This window comes from Rhinopithecus bieti, unplaced genomic scaffold (assembly GCF_001698545.2).
Source record: "Rhinopithecus bieti isolate Rb0 unplaced genomic scaffold, ASM169854v2 scaffold_9997, whole genome shotgun sequence".
Taxonomy (NCBI): Eukaryota; Metazoa; Chordata; class Mammalia; order Primates; family Cercopithecidae; genus Rhinopithecus; species Rhinopithecus bieti.
The window spans coordinates 2,369,577-2,380,618 of NW_016806398.1; the positions used below are offsets into that span (position 1 = coordinate 2,369,577).

At 53.2% G+C, this 11,042-nt stretch overlaps 1 protein-coding gene across 11 annotated transcripts in view; it reads right to left on the reverse strand.

The window, feature by feature from the left end:
• Positions 1 to 727: 727 nt before the first annotated feature.
• Positions 728 to 11,042, reverse strand: part of RGS3 (regulator of G protein signaling 3) — a 138,627-nt gene continuing 128,312 nt past the window's right edge. For 9 of the 11 annotated variants that reach the window (XM_017875957.1, XM_017875956.1, XM_017875955.1 and 6 more), the window contains 5 exons: positions 7,534 to 7,598; positions 4,033 to 4,134; positions 3,585 to 3,646; positions 2,800 to 2,966; positions 733 to 1,710 (listed from right to left, as the gene is read on the reverse strand). In XM_017875957.1, coding sequence (XP_017731446.1) covers positions 1,525 to 1,710; positions 2,800 to 2,966; positions 3,585 to 3,646; positions 4,033 to 4,134; positions 7,534 to 7,598 — 582 coding nt within the window. In that variant the 3' untranslated portion in view covers positions 733 to 1,524. Of the gene's footprint in view, positions 1,711 to 2,799; positions 2,967 to 3,584; positions 3,647 to 4,032; positions 4,135 to 4,224; positions 5,082 to 7,533; positions 7,599 to 11,042 lie in introns of those variants that run through there. The other 2 variants (XM_017875958.1, XM_017875966.1) reach the window with 2 other exon arrangements.

The following is an 11,042-nucleotide window of genomic DNA, read 5'->3' on the forward strand; positions in this document are numbered from 1 at the left end:
TACGGGGCTCTGGGCCTCTTCTGCCCACTTCTAGGCAGGTGGCCCACGTCCTCTCTTGAAGGATGCCCTGGGCCATTCCTAAATTTGCATCTCCTGTTAGGTAGGAGGGGAAACAAAGGTACAGTGGGGAAAGCCTTGCCCGGGTTCACAGAAAGACTCTGTGAGTCCCATCTCCTGTCTCTACAGCTGTTCCTTCTGTCCAGAGGCCTCCATAAGCTCACCACCACCCTTCCCGAGATTCTGGCCCCATCCACCTTCACCAGCCATCCCTGCACCAAGTGAAAGTTCTATTCGAACCTCAGGGTGTGGCGAGGCAGAGAAGTGAAGGAACTTGCTGAAAGACATGTGGCCAGCCGGCGACAAGCAAGGACTCCATCCTGTAGCCGGCAGAGTGCAGGCTTTGCAGCCAGTCAGACTTGGGCTGAACCCCTGTCACCTGCTGGCTACGTGACCTCCCCTGTCTGTGCTTCCATCTCCTCATCTGTAAAATGGGGATAAGCCCTACCTCCCAGGCTTGGGGAAGAGATGCAGTGACCACTAGAATGAGTGGCATAGCGCCTGGCACAGAGGAAGGCGTGCGAGAGCAGCCCTCACTAATGTATCAGTGTATCTGGCTCCAGGATGGGGGCAGGTGATGGCAAGAGAGAAGTGGCTGAATCAACAGCCCAATGACCAACCCTCCCAGCCCCAGCCACCCTGCGAAGGCTTGAGACCAGGAACACACAAAAAGGGTCAAGAACAAGAAATAACACAGGCCTTTTATTTGCTCCAGAACTCGGCTACTGTGTGGTCTGAGGGTGCCATGCTTTCCCAAAAGCCCCCAAGGGACACCCCACCCAGGGGGTGCCAGATCTCTGTGTGCAGCCAGACTGCAGTGTCCCCCCAAGGCTGCCTCAGTCCAGAAGGCCAGGTGCCCACCACTGGTGCCTGGGACAAGCACATCCCCTGAAGCTGAAGAATGATGTCCACCTTTGCGTGGCAGCTTCTCACAAGGCATTGGCTAAAATATTGCACTTGTAAATCAGGAAAACTGATGAGGCAAGGATTTCCTATTACAGGACAACGTGCCAAGCATCCAACTACTATTTAAATAAATAAAACTCAAAGTGGGGGTCTGAGCTGCGAGCTCCAGTGCCCCTCCTGGAGGGCCTGAGAGCCCAGGCCTGGACCTCCTGCCCCATCAGCCAGTTCTTTAAGGAACTTGGTCAACATAAAGCCTCCGCGGTCTCCGAAGCAGGGAGCAGCAGCTCCAGATCTGGCTCGGCCGGGGCCCCTGACCTGCCAGGGTCCTTGGGCCCCCTCGTACCGGGGCAGTGGGGACCCCACGGAGCCCATCCTTCTACTCCTCCAGTAGCCTGGGCCTCTCTTGGTCCAGGCCTCGCTTCCGTATGTCTATCCGTCTGTCCAGAGACACAGCCTCTGGGGGCTTGCTTGCCCCCTCCGTCACAGTGGGGAGGGAGGCAGGTGGGCAGGAGACCCAGCCCGCCTGGTGTGAACGCTGAGCTCGACTCCAGTGGCTGGCCCCTAAAGCGGGGGACTCATCTTCTTCTGGTTAATAAGGTCCAGGTAGAGGTCAGAACGGAGAAAGCGAGGGTACGAGTCCTTTTCCATGAGCCCGAAGATGCGCTTCTGTGCCAGGTCGAAGCAGCCCCGCGTGACGCTCTGCAGGTTGTCCTTGGTGTGCTCCCGCGTGTAGGAGTCCAGGTTGACCTGCGGAGGCAGAGGGGCACGTGGTCAGGGTTGCCTGCTGGGGACTGACCGTAGGGCCCATGTGCCTGGAAGGGACCCATCCAGCCTCTCACCTCCAAGCCCCTCTGCCCACATCTTAAGGTTCATCTGAAGTGGAGACCCTCAGACCAGAGGATTCAAGTCCTGGCTCAGTCATTTCCTGCGGGGCTGGCAGCATTTATAAGGCTGAAAATACCACTCCGAGGGTTAGGCTTCCTGGGTTCAAATCCTAGCAGTGCCACACCTGGGTGTGTGACTTTAAGGAAATCACTTAAGTGCACTGAACTTTAGTTGTCTTATCTACCAGCTAGCAATAATAGTACATTCCTCAAAGCGTGAAAACCAAGCAAGATCATCCATATAATGCACTTTGCACATCCTGCCTGGCACACAGTAGACGCTAAATAGATGGGAGCAATTATGATTTATCTCTCTGAGGCTGTCTCCTTTTTTTTTTTTTTTTTTTTTTTTTTTTTTTTTTTTTTTTTTTTTTTTTTTTTTCGAGACAAGGTCTTGCTCTGTCACTCAGGCTAGACTGCAGTGGTGCGATCTCGGCTCACTGCAACCTCCGCCTCCCAGGTTCAAGCAACTCTCCTGTCTCAGCCTCCTGAGTAGCTGGGACCACAGGTGCCTGTCACCACACCTGGCTAATTTTGTAATTTTAGTAGAGATGGGGTTTCACCATGTTGGCCAGGCTGGTCTCGAACTCCTGACCTCAAGTGATCTGCCTGCCCCGGCTTCCCAAAGTGCTGGAATTACAGGCATGAGCCACCGCACCCAGCCTGTCTCTTTGTTTCACAGGTTGTTGTGAGGATTAAACATGAGAGCACATACACAAAGGGCTCAGCACATGCCTGGCATGTGGCAGTGCCCTTGGTGGTGGTCATTTTTATTACTAACTGGGATTCTGTTCTTCCCCTGATCTTAGCTTGCATCTTCCCCGCTGGGTACCGGGGCTCATGGAGTCATTGTGGCCTCTCCCCTTCCTATGCTGCTGGCTGCCACCTTGCAGCTGAAGAGCCACTGGGTCCTGGGGATTGGAGGGGCTGAGGGTTTGCCCTGAGGTCCTACCTCCTTGCATGCCTGGATCGCAATGTATTCAGCAAAGATCTTCTTGGCCTTGGATGCCATCTTGGACTGTGACTTGACCTTCTTGAAGTCCTCACAAGCCAACCAGAACTCCAGATTCTCCTCGCTGAACTCAGTGCGAAGGAAGGCTTGGAACACTGCTAACCCGTCTGTGAGGAGAACAGATCCTGGGGTAAGAGGCAGAGTCAGCCTCTCCTACCCTTAAGACCCCCCAGCTTACCCCTACAGGACTTTGAATATGGGCGTGCTGGGAACGGAGTACAATGCCCATCTCCGACAGTCAGGAGCCCTGGGATGTAGCCCCAGCCCTGCCACTGCCTCTTTCAAGGTCTCAGCTGGGTCTCTCCCTTTCTATGCCTCAGTGTCTTCATCTGTGAAATGGGGACTATCGATTCTGTCTCACGGAGCCATGAGAGGAGCCGATGGGACCGAGTCCATGAGATGGCAGGCACATTACTCCCCGTGAAAGCCCTCAGTACGTAGAAATGTTTATTCTTATTCTGGGAATACGGATCTGAGCACACAGGTCCCACGGGCCTCTGGCAGGCAGTGCCAGCTCCCATGGATGGGGAGGGGCTGGCAGAAGCTGGCTCCAAGGCCAGACCAAGGGCCTTGGCTTGGGCTCAGCCTCTCTGCAACAGCAAGGACACCCTGACGGCCCAGGAAAGGGAAGGCAGCCTCTCTAGCACCAGCTATACAGGGTCTGGATGGGGGTGAAGGGGAGAGGGAGGGAGGGCGCAGGGAAGGGGTAGGCCAGCCCAACTTACATTTGTGAACCAGCAGCTTCTCCAAGGACTCGCCCCACTTGAGCGCTTCCTCTGAGGTGGGCCTGAGGGGTGAGGGAAGAAACACAGTGAGAGCACTGAGAGGCTTGGGGACCTGGGGGGAAGCTGGGCCTGGAGGCCTTTGTTTACTGCCCTGGGCCCAGGCTGTAGCTGAGTCCAGCTGGGGTGCCCAGGAAGGAGGCCCACCCTCTTTCTTGGGGCCAGGGTCCCTTCCAGCCCCCACCTCCATCCCACCTAGCCTGCCCCCTAGGGCAGCCCCTCCCTGTGAGGGCAGCTGCTCGCCAGGTACTCGGCTCCGTCTGTGAGAGCCTCTGTCTCCCCAGAGCTGGATCAAGCCGGCAAGCCCCTTCCCCTCAACCCAGCACTCAGTCCTACTCCCCGGGGAGGCAGTGAGTCCCCAAAGGGTCCCCAGGTGCCAGGGAGGACCTACTTGAATGACTTCATCACTTTGTCTGCCTTGCCCGCAGGAGGGGCTCCAGGGGACTCGTTCCGCCGTCTGAAGATGCCCAGCTTGTTCTTCATGTCCTTGGCTCTGGGGGCAGAAGCAGAAAAGAGGATTGCTCAGCCTGGCCCACTCGCCCCGCAAATACAGGGTCGGGAGAGCTGGGTCAAGGGCACCTACTCCTTCATGGTGTGTCGCCTCTGCAGGTTCCCGTTGCGAGTGAGGTACATGCCTCGGAGCATCTCTGTAGGGCCCCCCACCTTGGGGCCGCAGAACGGTCTGCAGGAAACACCCCTCTGGCTCCTGTCCCCTACCCCGCGTCCTGGGCAGCTGGCAGCAAGGGTGCAGGCTGCAGCCACACGCGCTCGCTGGAATTCTGGCCTGATGACTGGACTCCCGGGCACAAGCCGGGCTGGGACTCAGACAGGAGGAGCCAGGAAATGGGAGGGACCAGGACGGGGAGCGGAAAAAAAAAATTCCTTCTGGCCAACCCTGAGAGGGAGCCGTGAAAGGGGCATGTGTCTGCAAGGGATGGCCTCTGGGGCCGCCCTGGCAGGAAGCTAGTCCCAGCTATTTGTGACTGGCCTCCTCGTTACCATGGCAGCAGGAAGACAGTGGTTGGGGGTGGGGGACAACAAGTCAGCAAATTGCTGAGAGGGAAGGAGGGAGCCAGGGGAGGCTCTGCCCACCAGGGTGGCAGGACAGGCTATTTTTAGCCAAGAACCATTTTTAGCTTTGTCAGTCCCCAAGGAGGCAGCAGAATTCAGCACTGGGTGAAACTGCTGGCAAGAAAGGGGTTAAATGCCTCTTGCTCACGTTCACGCCCCCCCCCCCTTTTCCCCAGACCCCCTGTACAGGGCACCTCCCAGAGAATGGCTCCTGCCAGCCAGCCTCTCAGCCTCAGTCACACCCGCATTGGCGACATCCAGTCATGAATACACAGTGGTTCCCCAACGTCTTAGTAGTTTTAAGCCTGAATAACTTCAGAAGCAGAAGTCCTATAAACTTACAAAAACACCATTTTAAAGTTTAATTATGTAATGTTGTGTACATAGTTTTGTGATTTTCGAATAATTAATTTTTCACTTTAAGGTTTGGTCTCCATCCTCCCAAAGACAGAAAATGCTCACTGAAACCAAAAATGAAAATGAAAAATTGATTATTCAAAAATCACAAAGCTAAAGACGCGCAAAAGAAATGTTAATTTTAATCTTTCAAGGGGGTTTGGTAAGTTTGANCTGCCAGCCAGCCTCTCAGCCTCAGTCACACCCGCATTGGCGACATCCAGTCATGAATACACAGTGGTTCCCCAACGTCTTAGTAGTTTTAAGCCTGAATAACTTCAGAAGCAGAAGTCCTATAAACTTACAAAAACACCATTTTAAAGTTTAATTATGTAATGTTGTGTACATAGTTTTGTGATTTTCGAATAATTAATTTTCACTTTAAGGTTTGGTCTCCATCCTCCCAAAGACAGAAAATGCTCACTGAAACCAAAATGAAAATGAAAATTGATTATTCAAAAATCACAAAGCTAAAGACGCGCAAAAGAAATGTTAATTTTAATCTTTCAAGGGGGTTTGGTAAGTTTGAAGCATTTATACCTCTGAAGCTCTTCAAGCTTAAAATGGCACTAAGACCTAGACACCCTGTCTAATGAAGGAGAGTCCTACGGGGAGGCTGAGCCCAGGCTTTGGAACCAGACAGTCTTGGGTTCAAATCCCAGCTCCAGCAGTTACCAGCCGTGCACTCTTTGACAAGTTTCCTGACCTCTCAAGTTTTCTATCAAGCTTTTTTCTCTGTCAAGCTGTTTCCTGTCAAACAGAAGCCAGCAGGCCAGGTCTCCAGGTCCCAGCTCCACCACTTTCTTACCATGTAACTTAGCCTCTGCACAGTAGTTTATTCATGTGTAAAATAAGGGTAAGGTCAATAAGAAAGAACGGAATGTAAAATAAAAGTAGTAGTAAAGATTAAATTAGATCACATATGAAGTACGCACACAACAGTGCCTGGCATAATAAACAATAATGATTATTTTTCTTATTAGCCTAGATGTTCTAAGACTCTTCGTCTAAGCTTTTAAGAGTGTGAGCTTCAGAGGCCAGGCGTGGTGGCTCACGTCTGTAATCCCAGCACTTTGGGAGGCTAAGCCTGGAAGATCACTTGAGGCCAGGAGTTTGAGAACGGCCTGGCCAACGTGGCAAAACCCCCGTCTCTACTAAAAGTACAAAAAAGTTTGCTGGGTGTGATGGCACACACCTGTAATCCCAGCTACTTGGGAGGCTGAGGCACGAGAATTGCTTGAACTTGGGAGGCAGAGGTTGCAGCCAGCCAAGATCGCACTCCAGCCTGGGTGACAGAAGGAGACTCTGTCTCCAAAAAAAAAAATGTGTGGGCTTCAGGCAATTCAAAAGGCAGCACCTACACTGAAAGGAGGCTAGACAGGGCAGCTCCAGCACCCGGGGTGCCTGCCCTCTGCTGCCACACACTGCTTCCCTCACCTCCCACTTTAGCGCCACATTCAACAGTCCTGGCACCCCCTGGACCCTCTCTCATCCTACAAAAGGTTAAGTGAAGATGGTTGGTGCAAAGGACTGTTTTGGCTTGTGCATTTCACCTTGCTAAGAAAGTGCAACTGGCTGTGGAGTAAGAGAAGCCAACAGTTGCTGCAGAAAACTGGAGAGGTCAAGGCAGCTGGGGCGAGAAAGGTTTTCTAGGGTAGTGGACCCCACCCAAGGTCAAGGCCAGGGAAAAGGGTCGCAGGAGACTCCTCCCCATAGCCCAATTCCTGCCTAGTGGTGGGTGCTACAGGACCTGGAAGGGAGGGGCTTCCTCGGGGGGGGGGGGTCACTGTGCACGCACCCCACTGCCTCCTCCCTATACCTCCCCCGAGTCTCCAGGGCCTTAGGCCTGGGAATACAAGGAGACCTGAGGAGAACCCACACACACGTCTTTTTCATTGACACATCTAACAAACCTCCCAAAGTATAAGAAGGCCTGAGTGTGGCCAGAAAGGCTTGGGGAGTGCGGGATTCGGCAGCTGGGCCAGCAGCGCCCCCTCCCGGCAACGCCTGAGACTATTAGCATTCAGGAACTCAGGAGGAGAAAGAGGAGCCCCATGACTGTTAGTTCCACCCTTTCTCGGGACACTCGTGGGCCCAGAGGGAGCAAAGGAGTTGTTGAAGCCATTTGGCCCTGCTTGGCTCAGAAGCTGGGCTAAAGCCAGGACAACCGGGCTGGTGGCCTCTGGTTCACTGTCTTCCGAGTACTGAATCAGCACTTTGCCTCACCTGGAGAGAATGCTCAGGACCCAGGTGACCCCACTCTGGGGTCACTGCAAAGTTCCAAGATCCAGTTTTACCTTGGTGTCTGTCTGGGGTTGTGGACAGGACCAGGCACAACCCCTTCTCCCCTCCTGGACCCCTAGAGGAGAGACCCCTGGGGCAGGGGAGGAAGAGGAGTGCAGAGCCAGTGATCTTCCCAACTTACAGGTTTTTGCTCTTTCTCTTCCGGGAGGCTTCATCATCATCCCCAACGGTGTCGGCCCCGCTCATCTGTGGAGAGAAGACAGACACAATGCAGTCTGAGCACTCAGGAGCTCCTGCCTAAGCAAAGAGAGGCTCGGAGACCCAACAGTTCCTGCCACCAGCCCCTTCCACTCCCAAATCCCCCCACCCCCGGCACACAGGTGAGGGAGGGAAACCCCCCTGCTGGGAACAGCCTGGCCATGAAGTGGAATTGGCCTGGCAGGCCCTCTGGCCACAAGGATCTCCTCCTGGGACATTCAGGTCCCCAGCTTACTGGGGAGAAGCCAGACAGCTGGCACTCATGACAGAGGCTTCATTGCAGGCAGTGAGCAGGTGAGAGAGCAGGGCTTCTGCTGTGTCACTAGGCCAATCCCTGCCTCTTTCTGCACCTCTGTTCCTTAATTTCTAAAATCAGGATCATAATGATTAAGTCAGGATTCTGAAGCTCAAAGGAAACCTCAGATGGTCAGCAGTGCATAAAATAAATCATTACATAGGCCTGAGCGCACGTCTCTTGCCTTATAGCTTTCCATGGCTCCCTAGTGCCCTCAGGATAACGTCCAAACTCCATAACATATCTGGATCTACCATCTTAGGATTAGGGCAGAAAGTTCCATTTTAACATCAGTTACAACTCCTTCGGTTATCTCTCCAGCCTGGCCCCTACTTCAGCAACCTCCTCAACTCTGCCTTCCAACCAACAGAAGGTCTTCATCTCCATGTGCAATTCCTTCCCCGGAGGATGCTTTTGTGAGTCTCCCACCTGCCTGCCTGGATGGATGGATGGATGGGTGGGTAGGTGAATGGATAGATGATGGATGGAAGAGTGGATGAGTGGATGGATATATGAATGCATGGGTGAACAGATGGGTGGGTGGATAGATAGATGAATGCATGGGTGAATAGATGGATGGGTGGGTGAGTGGGTAGGTGGATGGATCAATGAGTGGATGAGTGAATGGATGGGTGAATTATACCTTCGTTTAGCTCATACTATAGGCCAGACCCTGGATGGAGCATAATTCAGATACTATCTCATTAAACTTCACAATAAACCTATAAAGTAAATACAGGCTCAGAGAATTTAAGTCACTTCCCCAAGGAGACCCAGCATGTAAGTGACAGAGGTGGAATCTGCCTCAATTCAAGACCTGTGTTTCTCCACCAGAGGATACTGCTACTCAGAAATGCAAGGTCAGAACACATTTTAATGTTTCCGTGAAAGACTCGGGAAGTGTTGCCTCCTTCCTGAGAATGCTGCCCCACCAGCGTTGTAAACACACATGTGTGTACGTGCACACAGAGGCACACACCATATGGTGTGTGATTTCAGAGCAAGGGTTTGGAACCAGACCTGGATATAAATCCTGCTTTCATCAACTTTGGGTAAGTTTCCCAGCCTCTCGGCTTCTGTTGTTTTACCTATGGCTTAGGCATAGTGACAGCCACTTCACAGGGCTGATGGAAGGTTCACCAGGATAAACTCTGGACCCCAAGGCCCAGTCCTGGCACCTACACTAACCTCAGTAACCAGTGGTCATTGCCCAGTGAGTGTTACCACTGTCACCATTCAGTGCACCCTTCAGTGCACACACAGGCTGCAGTTACGCTGGCCTGGTGAGGCCATGCCCAAGGCCCCCACCCGTGGGAAAGAGCCCTCGGGCCCTGGGCTTCCTCCCATTCTAACCTCAGCTTCCGTACTTTATCGGCTCCACACAATGGGCCTGGGGACCGCTCCCACCCAGCGGCCATCCCCAGCCTCTGTGCTGCTATGAAATGGGCTCTTCCTTCCACTGAGGGGAGAAGAGTGTCTTCAGCAGGTACTGACCCAAGCCCAGCAGCCTGACAGAGGTGCTGGGCAGCTCTGGCCCTAGGAGTCTGCCCCCTGGGCTGCTGGAAACCCCAGCACCAAGAAGAGGCTGTGGGCCAAGGAGAAATTGAGGTGAAAAAATTGGGTTCTGATTCCCAGCCCTAGGGACTCCCCATAGCTGCCAGGAGGCTTTGGCCTCTGACCTTGGAGGGGGCCAGAGTGGCCCCCCCGACTCCTCCCTCCCACAGCTGCAGCAAGGCCTGCCCAGGGCCCAGCCTGCAAAGGCCCTTCAAAGGAATTCTCCTTTCCATCTTCTCCCTACTGTCTCACTATGCGACCCTGTCCGGCTGAAAAGCAGATGGAGGTGAGTCCAGGATCATGCAGCCCTTCCTTCACTCCAGGCAGAATCCCCAGGCCCTGCCCAGCCTCATCCAGCCACCTCCAGGGACTAGGAGCTCATCACCTCTTGGAACAATAATTATAATTCTTATTGTAATTATAACTGTAATTATAGTAATGTTAAGAGTGTAGATTTTTAATTGCCTGGATTTGAAGCTTAGCTCAATCATTTATTAGCTCATTGACCTTAGCTCAGTTACATCCCTCTCTGTGCCTCAGTTTCCTTATTTGTAAAATGTGGGTAATAACTGGACCTCCCTCAAAGGGCTGTGATGAGGATTATGTAAGTTAACACGGGGGATGTGCTCAGCACAGCAACCAGCACACAGCAGTGAGCAAGTACTCTCAGCTAGTGTGGGTTTTGCCATGATTTATTGAGCATTCACTACATGCCAGGCGCTGGGCCAAAGTGTTTTAACATACTTTATCTCATTTAATCTTGGCAACAATTCTAAGAGCTAGTTACTGATATTTCCCTCAGTGTGCAGCTGAGGAAACCAATGCCCAAGGCAGCTTGGTAACTGGCCTGGGCTCTCTGAACTGGCAAGTAGCAGAGAATTGTGGTCTGGGTCCAGAGCCCACTGGTGACAGAAGGCTCGTCTGTAAGCAGGGCTCAGTTGGTTTCCCCTATTGGTCCTGGTTGAACTTCTGGGGCTCCCTGGCCATCCATGGCTGCCCTCTCTGATCCAGCCCAGCCTGGCAAGCCCCATGGAACCACATGGAAACAGTGGATCTAAACTCTATACTTACTTGTTTACACATCTGAAATAATTCTTTAGGCTTTTTAAAAACAGGAGACTTGAAGGTATTATCATCTTCAAGCTGGAAGGCATTTTGGGGGTCCTCTTGTCTGACCTCTGACCTACATGGGAGCTTATGAAACAGGGCTGGCACCCTCTGTGGACCACCTCTGCCCAGGCCAGTCCCCTGTAGGGGAGGAAGGAAGCAGGGCCAGGGAAGGGCTGCAGCTTGTGGTCTCCTCACTGTCAAAGAATAGCCCATAACCCTCTGTGCTGAGCCAGAAAGGCTGGAATAGAATTCAATGGCAGCATCCTGGACCCGAACACAATTATTCTTCAGAGCGTCCTTGACTCCCCAGGAAAAAGACCTGTGGATCTGCTCTGCAGGTCCTCCAGGGAGCAGCCAGGAAGGCAGGGGTCTGGCGGCAGGGGGCACCATGAGACCACTCAACTCAGCACAGGGTGCCAGACCCAGAGGACGGCCAGCTGGAGAATCGTGGGGATGGGGGGGGTGGCAGCGGG